Here is a 15,764-nt window from a genome sequence, read left to right as displayed (position 1 = left end):
AAAGTTAGAGCGGCGGATGGAATCAAACTGGTAGCAATTGCACAAAAGAAGTCTGCATAAAATGTCTAAGTGAATTGTGTAGTTTTGTAGTTTTGTTTTTAGTCGTCTCCTGTTATTCTCCTCTCCAAATGGTTGCAAGCGTTGGCGGTGAGCGGGTTTGCAATCGCAATCGTGATTGGATGCATTTGCACAATCTCATTAGAGAGAGGGGGAAGGCGGGAGAGAGAGAGCCAGGTTGAATATTACTTTTTTTTTACGTTACACTTGGTCACATCCGTCATATAAACATCAGCATATCTTTCTGCAATCCAAGCCTTGCACTTTGGCCACACCGCCGCATCATGACATTTACGATTACAGCAACAACGAGTAATTTCATGGAAGACTGAACGGGTTTCAGTTCAACTTGTAGGTAGGTAGGTAGGTTGTTTGTTTATTTTTTGGGCATTGTTTGCATCGTGTTGTCACCGTTAGCTATAAACCATAACAAATGGTATCCGTAATCCACTCAAGGATTCCCACTTCAAGAATTGCAATGAAATCATGACTCGGCATTATAATGCAGATATAGTTATAACTTCCACCTTGAACTACGGTACACTACTACAATATATGTATACACATATAGATATTTACGTTGAGGAACTGACATCACAAAGAGAGACCGCGAGAAAGAGAGAGAGGGAGAGAGACGGACAGCGCCTTGACTGGGTCAAAGCTGGTGAGCTGCAGTTGATGCCAATTCAGAAATCTAGTCATTTAACGCCTGCCATATAATTTTAGGTGTTCGTATATCTTTGGTTGTTGCTTAGCCTCATTTTTATGTTTATGGCCAATTAAAACGCTTCTGCCTAATGAATACGTCACCAACAACAGCAGCAAAGCTAGCAACAGCCACAGAAAAACAGCCGATTCACTTGGAATGCTCCAAATTTAAGATAGACAAGTCTACCAACTTGTCCAAAATAAAATTGAAACTGAAACTGAAATCATAAGCATAACACACACACACACATCAATACGCACACTCTAGCACACACACACACACACTCAAATGAAGAAACAGAGACAACCACATCAACTGTCTGTCAAAACGAAAGACTTAGGCAACGAACTTGCACGCAATATTCAAAATTTGTAAACTATTTCCAACTAACAGATTATTGTTTAATACAAAATTTTCATATTTAATTATGAATTGACCAGGGGAAATGGGAAAAATATTGTCAATATGTAACATGAAAACTGATAGCGACAACATATGCAACAAGTGTTCATATTTAGTTGGGAAATCATATAACCACCGGATGCAGTGAAAATGTATCAATTAGTCAATTAAAAGACACTCACAAAAGCTTGGAAAAATGACCGAAATGCAACAAGTTAACAAGAAAAATAACAGTATTACAGTTTATATTCAAAGCCCAATTATAGGTAATCTAATTTTGAAGACTAAATACTTTTTCAGAACACATTCTGGCTAAATAAAAGATAAACAAACTCTTTGCAAATTTAACTTTACGTTTCTTTAGGTAAAGGCTTTTCATTAAAGTGAAAATTAATTTGAATCACGTAACAACAAATAATGGAAAATTTATTTTTGTGGAACAACCTTTTGAACTCCTTAACGAGCAGGTTTGTAATTATTTAGTCGAGTAGATATATACAAGTTGTGCACTTTTTATAGCGTTTCATATGGGTAAATGATTCCTTTCTTAAAGTTATATATGAGGAACTACCATTTGGACATAAATTCATAAAAAATTAGAAATTAAAATTTATAGAAAATTAGAATTTATAGAAAAATTAATTGTATAAATACCACAAAAACTTTGCAAACATATTTATTTCTTATCATCTCGTCTGTTAGTCATAGTTATAAGCAATGGCCTTAAGCAAATAATAAAAAAAGTTTATGTAACATAAGATTTTTTTAAACATTTGATAGTGTACTAATTACCAAGTATTAGAGTTTCAAAACAGAAGTGCTTTTCTATTTATATAAGCTAATTTTATTGTCCAATTTAAATTGGAATTCCCTCGTTTTATCTTTATTTAAATTACGAACTTTCAATTTCATTAATGGAATTCTTCTCATTTTTATTCTCTCATCAAAAAAAAATGTATACAACAAATTTTTGACACTGAGGCGTGTCCGCCAGCTTCATGTGTTTTGTAATATGTTAACTGGCTCTATTAATATGACAAGACTTAATATGTTTTTTTTTATTTTTATTTTTTTTAACTTTACATATGTGTATGTATATATACATTTATAGCCATCATTTTAAGTTGTGACCCAAAACCGGTTAAAACCATTCGGAATGTTTAATCATTTGGCCAGTTGTAATGATTTCAGTATTTTCGTATTTACATTTTGCAATGCAAACAACATATAAAATATAATTAATTTCTTGTTACTGCCCATCTGAAAACCCTTAGAATCGACAATGCAAACAAATAGAATATGTTTGAAAAATTAGCTACCAATCATTAAAGACTCAAAATGCATTTGACCTTATTTTGTTCAAACATTTATATACCTAAATGCGGACTTCATCAAAATAGTGTGCACATCTCTGATGAGATACTTCAGGGGGGGGGAAAAAAACCACTTGGCTTTGCACATTAAACCATGAAATCGAAAATGAAAAACGTAAGAGAAAAAAAAATCCCCCCCGGAATATGTAAATCAACTTTTTTGTAGCCGATAGCCAAGCTAAGATTTGCCATTGACCAGAAAAAAAAAAAGTTAAAGATACAAAAGGTGATTGGAAAAAATCAACATGTGGCATCAAGGCGCATGGCCAAAAACAATAAACCTAATTCACATCATGATTTATGCAAAACGTCAGAAAAATTTTCCTTAAACCATTTTAATTTAAACATATTTTTTGTTTTTTTTTTGTTTTCTGGGTAAGCTTATGACCCGACCCTGACACGATCTTGAGCAAAATGCAATGACAACCAAGTGGAGCAAACATCAACTAACTAAATGATCAAACATCTCCAATTAAATGCTTCGTTGGGCAGATAAATGATGGCATTTGTGTCTTTTAATGTTTTTTTGTTACTAATTGCTCAAGATATATTAGACAAACTAACTGACATAAAATGAAAAGTTTCCAAGACAATGAGACGAACATAATATTTATTTGTTTACTTTTTTATAAGCCCCATCATAAAGCAATTGAAATTGAAATTGAGTTGACTTTTTTCCCATTCAAGGCGAACGATAAAGAATTCGATTTGGTGCAAATCAGATATTGTTTTACGATTGCGTGCAAAAATGTTTATTGTTAATTACCTTTTAATGTAGTGCGTTTGTTGTTAATTAAAAATACACTTTGAAAAATGTTAAAATTTTTCGATTTGTTTTTTTGTTCGTTTTTATTTTATACAGTTTTATTTTTGTTTTATTGTGTTTGTTTCACAATCGCGTTAATGTTGTGCACTCTACGACGTTCAAATGAAGACTGAGCGCCGCTTTGCTGTAGCTTGTCAATATGAATGGATTTTTTTGGAGTGGATTCGCATCTATTCGGTACATCTATTAACTGGTTATAGAGCCAATTCGATGGGTCTACGGCGCACCGTCTCCAGTTTGCCGCAAGTCTTGGGTGTTTGTGTGTGGCAAATGTTTGGCGCAGAAATACATAAATATATATTACTTGGCTAATTTAAGGGAAACTATATTTAAAACTGAAACTTTTGCAGACTGCAAACACATTTTGTTGTTATATTTGACCTGCCATCGTCTATGTACATAAATATGCATGGATCCATTATATATGCGAAAAGACTTATGTATGTATATGCAACAACAAATTAGCTATGGATTTTGTTTCTTTTGATAGTTAATTTTTGGGGATATTTCACAATAGTTTGAGTTTAAACTTAATGATTTGGTTATCAATCTCTTATGTAAATTTGGCAAATGTTGCGAATATTGTAATAAATTTGGCAGATTTTTGGTGCTTCCCTTTTGTTTTTGGCAAAAGGTCAATTTGTGTTATAAAACAGGTTAAACGACATTGATCTGAATTTTGCAAATTACAATAATATAGAAAACGAAAATGCAGTAGTCATAAACATTAAAGATGAAAGTGAATGTTTGAATTTGGCGCGCATTGGCTATCGATAAATTAAATATATCGATAAGACACCAAATCCATTTGATATGCATCGATAGTATCGATGAGTTCCCAGTCTACGGTAGCCTTTTTGTTCTTTTTTGTCAACACACACACACAAACAAAATAAACAAACATATAATAAATAAAATATCACAATTTTAAGCCAAATAGAAACTGATGAATTGATTAATATGTCATATTTTTGTTTTTAACAATGCTCAAAAATATTTAAAATAGTAAAATCGAACCACATAGAGTGCACACTGTCCCAAGTGAACTTCGCTTTCGCCGACAAGTGAACGTGAACGTGAATGTGAACGTGAAATTTCGCTTTCGCCGTCACATAGCTCTGCTCTACAACGTGCTATCTGGACAGATTTTAATTGGCACTGGCAAAAAATGGCCGAATTAGACGACTTTTTCGCGAAAAAAGACAAGAAGAAGTCGAAGTCTAACAAGCCCAAGTTCGTCACTACCGATGAGCTGGTTAAGAATCTGGAGGATAGCACCAAGCGCGAGATTGCCGCCAAACCAAAAAAGGTCGAACCTATAGTCGGAGCTGGCGGCGGCGGCGTGGCAGTAGCAGCTGAAAACGAGAATGTTGTCAAGGTGCCAGAGTCCGTAGCGGTAAGTTGAATGACTGTGTTCGATGATGATTTCACAATATTCATTTGTCGTTTGGTTTTTTTCCATTTTTTTGTTGCCGGTCTTTGTTTATCTTAGCCACCTCCTGTGGAGGAAGAGTGGAAAGAGTTCGAAGAGGAACAGCGTAAAGATTATAGCGGCTTGAAAATTGGCCAACTGAATATAAATGAGCAGAAGCAGCCAAATCAGCAAAATCCTCAGCAGCAGGACGAAGAGTACGACGATGAAGATGAAGATAGCGATGGCGGTTATGCCAATGCAGATGCCAATAATGGCGGCAAGCGAAGCGGTCACGGTCCATGGAAGAAACTGATTCCGGCTGAGGAGGTGACTCAAATTCCCGTACCCGTGGAAGTAGAGAAACCGTCATCGAAAGTCTATATATCACCCGCGTTACGTTTTAGCGTAAGTTTAGCTCAAAAACCCCCAAAACAAAACAAAAAACATTTTGTTTATTTTTGTATATTGGTGTCTGTAGCAAGCCAGCAGCAGCGCTGGCGGCAGCGGACCTAGTGGCGGCGGTTTGCGTCCACGTCGTGCCGCTCCAGATATTACCAATACGGAATTCTTTCCCACCCTCAATGCCGCACGGCCGGAGGAGCAACGTAAGAAGAAAAATGAACCCGCCTTCGAAGAAGTTCGTCATGGTGGACGCTTCCAGCGTGTACAGGAAACAACTGCGGCACCGGTGGCGGCCACCAATCGATTCCAGTCGTTGGACGATGAAGCGGATAGCTAGGTAACAAACAAAATTGTTTGCCGGCGGCTGCTCGAAGTGGCCTGCATCTGCATTTTTTTTTCATCATTACCTATCGCCCGCTCCTCGGACTCCCTGCCTACCAAGTACGACTACTACTATTGTTCATTTCGGTTATTTTATTATGCATTTTTCTTTTTTTATTTAAAATTATGGAATCAAATTGTAATAGAATATGAATAATAGCCATGCGTTGAAATCCGTTTATAAACGTTACTTTTGTACAAGCTCAGTGAGTTTCTATGTTCTTTTTGTGTTATATTAGTTATCTTGTATACATTTGTTATTGAGAACAACAACAAAGTTCAGGGACTCTTTGAAAGTTATTCTGCTTTTCCGTTTGCTTCGGAGTTTTTCTAAGAAAATGCGCTTTCGACATACAATAGCAATAACTACTTACATATATATAGTTTGGTAATGATCAATGTCATTGACTTTTTTCCCTTATCGAGAATTTCAGTTAATTAGTCCTAATTTTAAGTATCTTTTTTCTAGTCGTTCTCGAAAATGACATTTAATATTGATATTTATAATACCAAGAATGACTTTGTTTGTCCTATTTCAATTGTTTACTCTCTGCCCACCAAGTACGACTTTGTAATAAGTTTGCCTTTGTTTATGTTTATTTAACAATTATCGGAAATGATTAGAATCATTGTAATAGAATATGAAACTGCCTTGAAATCCGTTTATAAAAGGGCGTTTCCTAGTATTATTTCATTATCAGGGATCGGTTAAAAGATCATCCGGATGGCTCTCGAGGTAGCTGGAATAGGATGATTAAATGAGTATTTTAATAGTTCAGGTCGTCTTTGGCCACTATCTTAGGATCTCGCACTGACTTTTCGTTATACGGCTGCTCTGAAGAATTGTTATACGATGTAAGATGCGGCTTGTCTAACAATCTGTCGGGGAATTTACGCAACAGATATAACCAGCATTGCAAGGTTCTAAAAAACAAATAAAATTCTAATCATGTAACATGGACAATAATAAAAACGGGTAATAAAGTCGTCTTACTCATTATTCTCGGTTAGAATTTGCTGTTGTTCACGATCATAGTATTTGGGATACTCTTCCAGTTCGTCAAGTTTCCCAAACATATCCTTATCAACCTCATAGATTTCTCCTTCTATTTGATTGCCCTGTCCAGGCTTATCAAGCAAAAATGGAATGTTGTATCTTGTGCCAATGACCAAGGGAAATTTCACAGATGTTTTGCCCTTGGCAAGGAATGTAGATTTACCATTTTGTGGTAGGGTTAGCCAATGATGATTGGGTTGACCGCTCTTTAAAGTTCCGTAAACGAAGACTAGTGCCGACGTAACCGCCTTGCTCGCCATATTGAAACTGAGTGATTAGTTTTTTTCTTCAATGCTGCTTTTATATCTTGTTAAATAAATTATTCTTTCTATATACATACATATGTATGTATTTATGTATGTAAATTCATAGAACATACATAAAAACATCGAGTCGTCTCTACGTAACTGGCTAATTTGGCTACGTAGCCACTATCGCTAATTTTGCCATTCACAGGGAAACTGTGCACTGAGCGAAATCTCTAGTGGAAAAATACCAGATATGAGATAAGTCATATGTTCATACATATATAAATTTATGGTCAATTTTACCCATAGCCCAATGAAATTCTAATTAAATTGCTTCAAATTTTATTACAAGCTACAGTTCGCTAAAAACTAATGTATATATTACAATATGTTGGGTGTGTATATGTCAATATATAATCAATATATATGTAGGTATATACGTATGTATATATAAAGTTAAGTCTATTTCCCCCACTTTTCAAGGGGAAATCTACAAATGCAACTACTGGCCAATTAATAATTGAACTTGTCGTTGAACTTAATTTTGGGCTGCTTCATAACTAAGATCATCCTGGGCAGGATGTTTGTGAGTACGGCGATGTCTCATGATGTAGGGATGGGTGGTGCTGTTCTCATAACTGGACAAATAGGGTAAGTTCAACAACTTCTCGGGATACTTTTGCAAGAGATAAACCCAGCATGGTACAGTTCTGTATAAAAAAAATTATTGAAAATTAATAAGTAACATAATTATATAAGTTTCTGTTTCTCTCTCGCCCACTTACCCCTCGCCCACGCCAATGTTCATGTCCTGCTTCTCTCGCGTATAGATATCCTCACAATCCTCCAGATTGTCCAGTGAGTTAAGCATACGATCATCAACCTCATAGATCTCACCAGTTACATAATATCCAACGCCCGGCTTATTCAATAGGAATGGTATATTATACCGTGTGGCGATAACCAAGGGCAATTTCTGGGTGGTGGTGGCCCGACACCAGAATTTTGCAGTACCATTTCCAGAGCTGGCCAAAATGGAGTTACTTGGCTGTCCGTATTTCAAGGCACCGTAGACGAAGAGTTTGCTAAGAGCAGATGAGGCTTTCTGCAAGGCGGGGCAAAAGATAAAAAGTTAGGTTAGGTTTCTTTGGTCAAGATATTTTGGATTCTATAAATATCAAACAATTCGTCAGGCTTATCACTGATCTAAATATTTTCCACACTCTAAGCATAGGCAAAGCCCCCACCTTAAGACGAATTTCGAATCAAAATGTTATTGATAAGGCCAGACACGAGCCGTCGCCTACATCGACGTCGCAGTCGCAGATGTCTACGTTTTGTCATTGTCTCACTTTATTCCCGTATGAGAATCGGTGCTAATGCATTAACCGGTTTTTTAGTGTACCCTGCAGTTTAACAGTTCCTTTTTTTAGCTTAATTATTGTTGCTAATAAAACCTTTATTTTGGAGAAGCTGACGTGCGTACGTCTCAAATTGCGCAGCAGCTACGCCTCCAACAAACACACACACACACACATGATATATACATACATACATATGTATGTACATACATTCATACATACGTAGATACTATTTATATATCTGATTAGAGGGCATATAAATAATTGCAATAATAATAAATCGAAATATACACGCCACCATATCCGCACCTGTTCTATTTAGATTCAATGTCATTACACAAAGCCCCGTTGCATTTATCCCCGGTTGATGGACAGACTCACGGACAACATGCTTACATAATTCCAAACACACACGCACACATAGACATAGAGATAAATTGTTAACACACGCGTTTTAGTTTTGGGCTTCTTTCTAATCAATTAATTAGCTTAGTTTAGTTTGTAATTGTATGGTATGATTTTTTCCCACGCTTTATTGCTGCTTTTTCTTAGCTCTGCCAACTTGTCGCGTTTAAAGGATAACAGGATATAGCTATACATACATACATATGTACATATAAAAGAGTGTGTATTTGTCTGTGTGTACGTACCTTGACTTGGCCCATTTTGTCTTTAAGTGTGTGCAAGAGAAAGTGCAATGCAGTTCAAGTTAATTAAAATTGCAAATCGGTGCTTTTTTCCTTTTTTATTGTTGTCTTGTAAACTGCAGTAAAGTGCACGGGGATACACGGATGAAAGTTCCCAACAAAAAAAAGCAACAAATGGCTACCGCCGCACTAGTCGAAAGCAAAACTCCAACTAAAAACCCGTTAAACGGAGAACAAGCAGAAGCATATAAGCAGGAACTTGTGCGCTGCCGGCGCTGCTAACATAAATAGAGATGAGCAGGTACGTGTCACGAGATTCACGTTCTTAATGCAAAAGCAGCAATGAAAATTGAAAACATTGTGTTGGGCAAAATAAACTTTTTACTGAAATTCTTAATAATGTAGAAAAGTTTTCTGAATACAATACAAAATTTAAGTAAGCGCATTTTTTTCGAATTTAAAGTATTTCTTAAATTTTACTTAATTTTTGAGGTCTCCCGAGATGCCAAAACTGATCACATAATGAACATGTACACACTTGCAGATCCTTTTCCCTAACTAGTCCGAAGTCCCTTCATTATAATAAAGGAATTCTATTATTTCTTTTAGTAATTATTCTCAGCAGCATTTGATTGACAAATGCTTAAAGTGTTTGTGCCAAAAATTTTCCATGTGTTACTCAAGATGCTTAAATCACGTTGCCATCACTAGTTCTGTCGAGACCCGCCTCCAAGAAATATGGAAACAAAAACACGCCACACGCGCCCCGCTTTTAGCGCCGACGCCGCTGTCAACGTCGCTGCTGTTGTCATTTTCTTTTAGTTTTTTTGTTTAAAACAATCTTTATCTAAAACCATGAAGCAGCGGCCATATAAATACCCTGTATTTAAATTTCTTTAAAGATAAAGCAAGATCTTATCATCACTTTTTTTTATTTATTGGCCATTTGTAGCGGCAGAGCTGGTTTAGCTAGCTATCCCCTTTTGGGGAGAACTTGAAAAGTTTCAACATTTCCAACCTACGCCACTGGAGAGCACGTACACACATAGTCAGGTTTTACCAGGCCCGGACTGGGGCCCTGAGGGCCCACCGGGCATTCAAGTTGAAGGGCCCCCTATACCGAGGCGAATGAAAGGTACATATTATAGGTTTTACATCAAGTATGATCGCTTATGTGAATAAAACAAAAACGACTTCTTACAAACAAACAAACAATTTTATTTGCCTATCTTTTTTCAACAATGCACTTCTACGTAAGGCGTAATTTTACTAGATTTTAAATCATCAAATAGTCAAGTTTTTGAAGTAAATTGCTCTGTAAGTATAAGGCTTTAATGATGCGTTCATTTTCAATTTGATTCAAGTTTATTTTTTCAACTGCCATAAGCAAGAAAGTTTCCAAAATTTTAAAAACAATGTCTAAAGTTCCAGTAGCTTACAGGGCTTCTGAATTCCAGGGGCCCCAGCGTCCATCAGTTTATTACGTTTAAAAAATGATTCGTACTGAGAACCTCGTTTGAAGGGCACCTAGTGGATGGTATATTGCTACATTCAACTTCGGTTTTTCAAGAAAATTTTTCTATACTTCATTCGTTTTAAAGGGCCCCCAGTCTTTTCCAGTCTTACAGAGCCTGTGAACGACAGGGGCCCCAGCGCCCATCGATTTATTATGGTAAAAAATGATTCTTACTGGGAACCTCGTACGAAGGGCCCTGGTGACTAAAAACTGCTACTCTACTACATGAAATTTCATCAAAAGGGGCCCCCTACCTTGAGGGCCCACCGGGCATTTGCCCGGGCCAGTCCGGGCCTGGGTTTTACTCTTATTTCTTAAGCGATCGTCGAAGCAGCATAAAGTAATTTTATAAATTAAATTTAAATATTTAGACGCTCCCAATGTTTGGGCAGCTGTTTATTAGCATAACGGAAAAAAATAAATAATTTATTTATAGACAAGATGCATTGGCAAAAAATTCGTGGGAGTGACGTTGGTAATGGTCGTCGTCGTCGTTTCGGTCTTTCGCCTCAAGGTCAATAGTCTTCAGTGCAAATGCCATTAAATGCATAATGCTGATGCTTATGACGACAGGCGCACATGTTGGGAGCAAAGCAATAAGCCCTGGGACCACAATTGCTAAACCGGCAAGAAACCAAAAAGCGATCACTCAAATGTTTTTTTTTTTGGCATGGCAAGTTCCTCCTTTGTATACTCACTGTGTGCACTGGGGCATGCATTGTTGGCCATGTAAAAGTGTTGATCCCAGTTCATAACCCTCCGAGCAAATGCATTGTCCTTCCGGCGAACATTTACCATTATAGCAACGCCTGTTTATAAAAAATGGTTATGGATATCACCTTATAAATATGTATGTATGTACATATATACCCTTGACACATGTCCAGCAATTTTGGTCTCCTTCGTCGGCAACGTTGCGATAAAGGGTCAAAATAGTATTTTCTACCCTTTTTGCATATACACAAATCCGTGGAGGCACAATAACCACCCGCTCTATTGCATCCTGGTAGACATTCGGCGGCACATACTAAACCATTTATTTCTGACGTTGTATATTGATTATCACAAGGACATGGCCCATCCTCAAAACACACACCATCGCGACACACAATATTACAACGGCGCACACATTGTCGCGTATTTATTATCAACATTTCGTAATCGGAGCATAACGGTGGCGGCTCATTAATCTCCCTGTATCCATAGTCATAGTAATAATGTGCCTGGACTACGACAATTGGTAAGAGAAGTATTACCTGATGATACAGCATCTTGAACTAAATTATTGCAAATGATTTCCTCTATATACTCCATATTGCTAGCTGATAACGGCGCACCGAGAGAGAGTGAAAGTGAAATGCTGTAATAATTGTGTACAATATTCATTTGTCCAGCCAACGACCGTTCCAGCTATCGGCATAGTCTCGGTCACGATCAGCCAGGCAAACAATTGCCTTGTGTACACACACACACATGTATTTAAGATGATGCAATTGACTCGGCCCCAAATGGACGCGTTAACTGATAACCATCGATCCGAGGGCCCCCAAAAAGATCATTTGAATTACCAAACTAAATCGAGCATCTGACGCCGCCGCAGCATTACTCATCATCAAGAGAGAGAGAGTTTGGAAGGGAGAACAACTAGGAACACAGCTGTATAGATGAACAGGAGCGCATCTTTGGGCAGCTAGAGAAGCTAATTAATGTAGCTTTTTGAAATATTGGAGGAAATGATCCGCCACTGGTGGGTGTCTTTGTGTGCGCCTTCATCTCCCACAGATGCAACTCCAGCATGTGTGTGCTCACCCAATTGAAACCATAATAAGAGAGCGCCATAGGAGAAACACAAAACATAGAGTGAGTGAGAGACAGAGAAAGAGAGAGTGAACGAACGAAATGAAACGAGCGTTGTATTTTTTTTTTTGTCTTTCAGCGCAATTCTGGAATGTCTGGATTTCCATTCCATGTTGTTGTTCTCCCCCTGCGGCAGCGGTGGCGGCGGCGGCGGTGGCGGCGGATGGGGTGCACATAGTCTGGCTTTTTAGAGACTGCAGCTGGTTTCATTTCAAAGCGCGCCCATTCATTCGGTCTTCCAGTCTCGTCGAGCTATGACGGCATCAATATCATTAACCGATGAGGACGCCTGCGCGAACGGAAGTTCAAAAACAAAGTGTAGAACAAAGTTGCAAAATTGAAAACAACAAAAACAGAAACCCAAAACCAAATCAAAACACACTGAAAACAAAGAAAAAACTAAAAAGAAATGGTGGAAAAAAGCTATAGCCAGCAAATAAAATTCCATTTAGACATTTTAACGATTTCGTTTTCGGACTAGGCGGTCTTTTTCGCCCGCACCCGTTCCCATTCATCTCTCCCCACTCCGATTCCCATTCTTGACTGTGTGTGTGTGAGTGTGTGTAAGTGTGGTGTGCGGGGTGAATAAAACATTAACCAGACAACGCGGCCAAAGCGGGCGAAAGCATAAAATAAACAATACCAATTTGGGGCTGGTCAGCTGGCTGAAGGAGGAAGTTCTCTAGTGGTGGATGGGAACAAAAAAAAAACTATGTACTTAGAAATTATTATGTATCCGCCGCCCAAAGCTGACGCATTTTAACGGAGTGACAACATAACATAGATAGATAGAAGAAAAGAGAGACAAAAAATTATTCAACATGTGCTATATTATAATCACAAGTGGGAGTCTAGTCTGGTTCCTTTGTACCCTGGTGGCGAATATGCTAATTGCCACTGCCTTGGTCACACCCAAATGGCTTATTGGCCCGACAAGCGATCAAATGGCAAGACAATCTTCGGTAGGAATCAATACACGGTGCAAAATGATGCAGCAACAGGTGACAACCACCTATCATTGTGGACGTTTCGATCTGGATGGCTTTGCCACTGATAGCACCGTCTATCCGAGTGAATGGAAGGCAGCCATGTTCTTTATGTCTTTGGGTGTTGTTTTACTCTCGGTAACTGTATTCATGACTCTGGTCACCTGTTGCCGGCAATCGGCTTTTGGCAAAAGCATTCACAACATGACTGCCTGTGCCCAGGTGGTGGCTGGCATCAGTGCAATGTTGGCTCTATTCCTACATCCTTTGGGCTGGCGAGCAGAACGGGTTCAACGGTTGTGCGGAACGGATGTAGAACCATTCTATACAAACGATTGCAGTATAGGTAAGGATATTATATCTAATAATTTTTATAAATTGTGACTAAGCTGTCTATTCTTTATCCATAGGAATGTCATTCTATTGCGGCCTAATTGGTGTAGTTTTAACATTTGCAGCTGCCGGTCTTAGCCTAACGGCGGAATCAGCTAATATGCGCCAACGTGTTAGACGACGTGTGGAAGAGGGCAGCAAACTGGTCTGCATTCCATAGTTCCATTTTCCGAAACTCATCATCTATTCTCATTTACAACTTGCTTAATTTAATTCTCCATTTTAAACGTTAAACTCTAGAGTAATATAAATATAAACAGTTTTTTGTATATTCAATTCTATTTGTTGCCCTTGCCTCCTCTTTTGGCGGCGGCTTTTGTTTTTGGTGGTTTACCCTCGACAACTGGTTTGTCCTTGGGTATGTAGACACCATGGTTTGTCTTTTTGAGATGTGCAAATAGTTTGTTTTTCGAATCGAATGCGAGACGGCAGGTGACACAGGTGTGTTGAGGACTTATGGTTGGGTCAGTAGAATCGGCAGCGGCGGGTGCTAATTTGGTAGCAGGAGCGGATGTTATCTCATCTGTCGCTTTTGTTGCAGTGATCGGCTCTTCCTTAGGTTTACTGATGTTGGATTTCTTGCCTCTGGTTTTCTTGGCAGATTTCTTTCCTTTATTATTCCAATCGTCTTCATTTTCGGATTCGCTTTTAAGAGCATTGAAATCGGGATGGTCATCAATGTCCTCTTCGGTTAACAACTTTGAAGAGACTTTTTTGGATTTTTTAGATTTTTTATCACGTTTACTTATTGATATTTCCTCTTCCACTTCTATTTCATCCGCTTCTGCATCCTCCTCCTTCGCATCCTCTTCATGATCACCGTTAAGTTGAAGATCATCTAAAGAGTCTTCCATTTGTTGATAGGCATCTTCCTCATTTTCCATTTCCTTACACAGACGTTCAACATTTTCTCGATGCTTTTTGCTTTCCTCATGATTCGCTCTAGCTTTTGCATTCTTAAAGGATTTGTTGCAAGCCACACAATATAAATCGTCTACATACTCCAACTCCACTTCCTCATTATCATCATCGTTATCTGCATTGGAATCATCGTCGCTACCATCTTCAGCTTCGTCGTCATCCTCATCCGTATATTCATCTGTCTCACTGCCGTATTGCTGTTCTAATTGCTTCAATTGTTCCTCGTAGCCCTCATTGACAACTTTATTCTTCTTAATCTCGGCCAGTTCTTGTTGACGCTTTCTTAGCTGCTCCTTGCGTTTTTCCTCCTGCTTCAGCCGGTTGGCCTCTGCTCGCTCCTCTAGGATTTGTCTATATGCCTGGACTCGACGGTCTCGTTTGCGCACAAACGAAACCAAATTGCGTACCTAAAACAGAGAGGACCATTTTACAAAATGTAGACAACAACGTTTCCATTTCGAACTAACCTCTTCACTCCTGTCTTTTCGTGCAGCTTGTACAATTTTCTTCATCTCCTTTTCCACTTTGCGAAGAATGAAACGCTCCTTAATCTCTCTAACATCATAGGGACACAGCCATTCGTATGTCTTTTTGGTGGTATAGGCCTGCCAATATGCATAAAAGGGTCCCACCACATCCTCATAGCTACTATTTGCATATCCAAACTCTGGCGCTAAATCCAAGCCATCTAAATCGTTTGTAAATTCTTGATCCTCCAAGGCAATCTTGACGAAAACCTCTCGATACACACTATAGAAGCTTTGGTCATCGTCTCCATAGCCCTTATAACATGAGCTGGTGAAAAACTGAAAGACATCCAAGCATTTTTCTGAATACTCGGAGTTCTTACCCCGCAAGATCTGTTCCCGATGATTGTCATACCAAGCTCGCTGCGACAAAGAAACATATTTCACAATATTGCAAATTCCTATAAAAATAGTTTTGGCACGATTCTTACCTCTTGTGCATCAGAGAGCACCTCATAAGCTTGTTGAATGAGCTGAAATTTCTCCTTTGCCTCTGCCAGACAATCAGGATTCTTGTCTGGATGCCATTTTAATGCCAATTTCCTGTAGGCTGTCTTGATATCTGAATCATTAGAATCGCGTGGTATACACAATTCCTCGTAATAGCAACGCATGTTGAATAAAAACAAAAAAATTTGCCACGATAAATAAATATCGATTAGAGATGCGCGGCAGACAGCTGTTACA

The 15,764-nt window shown here is 38.3% G+C and overlaps 6 protein-coding genes and 1 long non-coding RNA gene across 8 annotated transcripts; 3 read left to right on the top strand and 4 right to left on the bottom strand.

Moving 5' to 3' along the window:
• Positions 1-4,385: 4,385 nt before the first annotated feature.
• Positions 4,386-5,770, top strand: LOC6638361 (protein CDV3 homolog). The gene is made up of 3 exons (XM_002061389.4): positions 4,386-4,763; positions 4,860-5,186; positions 5,260-5,770. The coding sequence occupies exons 1-3, from the start codon at positions 4,536-4,538 to the stop codon at positions 5,518-5,520; spliced, it is 816 nt and encodes a 271-aa protein (XP_002061425.1). The 5' UTR covers positions 4,386-4,535; the 3' UTR covers positions 5,521-5,770.
• Positions 5,771-6,139: 369 nt separating this feature from the next.
• On the bottom strand, positions 6,140-6,939 carry LOC6638307 (putative gamma-glutamylcyclotransferase CG2811). 2 transcript variants are annotated; one of them, XM_002061390.4, is made up of 3 exons: positions 6,559-6,939; positions 6,381-6,488; positions 6,140-6,304 (listed from the first exon to the last, which is right to left on the bottom strand). In XM_002061390.4, the coding sequence occupies exons 1-3, from the start codon at positions 6,879-6,881 to the stop codon at positions 6,262-6,264; spliced, it is 474 nt and encodes a 157-aa protein (XP_002061426.1). In that variant the 5' UTR covers positions 6,882-6,939; the 3' UTR covers positions 6,140-6,261. The 2 variants fall into 2 exon arrangements, with proteins under 2 accessions (XP_002061426.1, XP_015034718.1); XM_015179232.3 differs by having other exon boundaries at positions 6,140-6,488; positions 6,559-6,938.
• A 255-nt stretch (positions 6,940-7,194) lies between these two features.
• Positions 7,195-9,068, bottom strand: LOC6638308 (troponin C-akin-1 protein). The gene is made up of 3 exons (XM_002061391.4): positions 8,881-9,068; positions 7,655-7,974; positions 7,195-7,579 (listed from the first exon to the last, which is right to left on the bottom strand). Exons 1-3 carry the CDS (start codon positions 8,893-8,895, stop codon positions 7,408-7,410), a joined length of 507 nt encoding a protein of 168 aa, XP_002061427.1. The 5' UTR covers positions 8,896-9,068; the 3' UTR covers positions 7,195-7,407.
• Positions 9,069-9,126: 58 nt separating this feature from the next.
• LOC124459808 lies at positions 9,127-12,609 on the top strand. Its single transcript, XR_006953818.1, has 4 exons — positions 9,127-9,178; positions 11,463-11,633; positions 11,716-12,253; positions 12,330-12,609. It is a non-coding gene; the product is annotated as an uncharacterized LOC124459808 (long non-coding RNA).
• LOC6638309 (wnt inhibitory factor 1) lies at positions 10,909-11,724 on the bottom strand. Its single transcript, XM_002061392.3, has 3 exons — positions 11,264-11,724; positions 11,092-11,202; positions 10,909-11,011 (listed from the first exon to the last, which is right to left on the bottom strand). Exons 1-3 carry the CDS (start codon positions 11,662-11,664, stop codon positions 10,909-10,911), a joined length of 615 nt encoding a protein of 204 aa, XP_002061428.1. The 5' UTR covers positions 11,665-11,724.
• A 41-nt stretch (positions 12,610-12,650) lies between the features above and the next one.
• LOC6638310 (LHFPL tetraspan subfamily member 2a protein) lies at positions 12,651-13,905 on the top strand. Its single transcript, XM_002061393.4, has 2 exons — positions 12,651-13,582; positions 13,647-13,905. Exons 1-2 carry the CDS (start codon positions 13,072-13,074, stop codon positions 13,787-13,789), a joined length of 654 nt encoding a protein of 217 aa, XP_002061429.1. The 5' UTR covers positions 12,651-13,071; the 3' UTR covers positions 13,790-13,905.
• On the bottom strand, positions 13,816-15,731 carry LOC6638270 (dnaJ homolog subfamily C member 21). Its single transcript, XM_002061394.3, has 3 exons — positions 15,509-15,731; positions 15,018-15,440; positions 13,816-14,957 (listed from the first exon to the last, which is right to left on the bottom strand). Exons 1-3 carry the CDS (start codon positions 15,689-15,691, stop codon positions 13,908-13,910), a joined length of 1,656 nt encoding a protein of 551 aa, XP_002061430.1. The 5' UTR covers positions 15,692-15,731; the 3' UTR covers positions 13,816-13,907.
• Between the last annotated feature and the right edge of the window lie 33 nt (positions 15,732-15,764).

This window comes from Drosophila willistoni, assembly GCF_018902025.1.
Source record: "Drosophila willistoni isolate 14030-0811.24 chromosome 2L unlocalized genomic scaffold, UCI_dwil_1.1 Seg139, whole genome shotgun sequence".
Classification (NCBI taxonomy): domain Eukaryota; kingdom Metazoa; phylum Arthropoda; class Insecta; order Diptera; family Drosophilidae; genus Drosophila; species Drosophila willistoni.
Note: the sequence above shows the minus strand (reverse complement) of the source record. Positions and strands in the feature narration are given on the sequence as shown.

What these genes read in the sequence shown, in the direction of transcription:
- LOC6638361 (XM_002061389.4), top strand. Translation starts at nt 4,536, where the DNA reads ATGGCCGAATTAGACGACTTTTTCGCGAAAAAAGACAAGAAGAAGTCG. An exon ending in AGGTGCCAGAGTCCGTAGCG is followed by an intron (nt 4,764 to 4,859) that starts GTAAGTTGAATG and finishes TGTTTATCTTAG; the next exon opens with CCACCTCCTGTGGAGGAAGA. An exon ending in CACCCGCGTTACGTTTTAGC is followed by an intron (nt 5,187 to 5,259) that starts GTAAGTTTAGCT and finishes TGGTGTCTGTAG; the next exon opens with CAAGCCAGCAGCAGCGCTGG.
- LOC6638307 (XM_015179232.3), bottom strand. Translation starts at nt 6,881, where the DNA reads ATGGCGAGCAAGGCGGTTACGTCGGCACTAGTCTTCGTTTACGGAACT. An exon ending in ATTCTAACCGAGAATAATGA is followed by an intron (nt 6,489 to 6,558) that starts GTAAGACGACTT and finishes TTTGTTTTTTAG; the next exon opens with AACCTTGCAATGCTGGTTAT.
- LOC6638308 (XM_002061391.4), bottom strand. An exon ending in AACATTGGCGTGGGCGAGGG is followed by an intron (nt 7,580 to 7,654) that starts GTAAGTGGGCGA and finishes TTTTTTATACAG; the next exon opens with AACTGTACCATGCTGGGTTT.
- LOC6638309 (XM_002061392.3), bottom strand. Translation starts at nt 11,664, where the DNA reads ATGCTGTATCATCAGGTAATACTTCTCTTACCAATTGTCGTAGTCCAG. An exon ending in TTGCTGGACATGTGTCAAGG is followed by an intron (nt 11,203 to 11,263) that starts GTATATATGTAC and finishes TTTTATAAACAG; the next exon opens with GCGTTGCTATAATGGTAAAT. An exon ending in TGCATGCCCCAGTGCACACA is followed by an intron (nt 11,012 to 11,091) that starts GTGAGTATACAA and finishes TTGCCGGTTTAG; the next exon opens with CAATTGTGGTCCCAGGGCTT.
- LOC6638310 (XM_002061393.4), top strand. Translation starts at nt 13,072, where the DNA reads ATGTGCTATATTATAATCACAAGTGGGAGTCTAGTCTGGTTCCTTTGT. An exon ending in TACAAACGATTGCAGTATAG is followed by an intron (nt 13,583 to 13,646) that starts GTAAGGATATTA and finishes CTTTATCCATAG; the next exon opens with GAATGTCATTCTATTGCGGC.
- LOC6638270 (XM_002061394.3), bottom strand. Translation starts at nt 15,691, where the DNA reads ATGCGTTGCTATTACGAGGAATTGTGTATACCACGCGATTCTAATGAT. An exon ending in TGCTCTCTGATGCACAAGAG is followed by an intron (nt 15,441 to 15,508) that starts GTAAGAATCGTG and finishes TCTTTGTCGCAG; the next exon opens with CGAGCTTGGTATGACAATCA. An exon ending in GAAAAGACAGGAGTGAAGAG is followed by an intron (nt 14,958 to 15,017) that starts GTTAGTTCGAAA and finishes TCTCTGTTTTAG; the next exon opens with GTACGCAATTTGGTTTCGTT.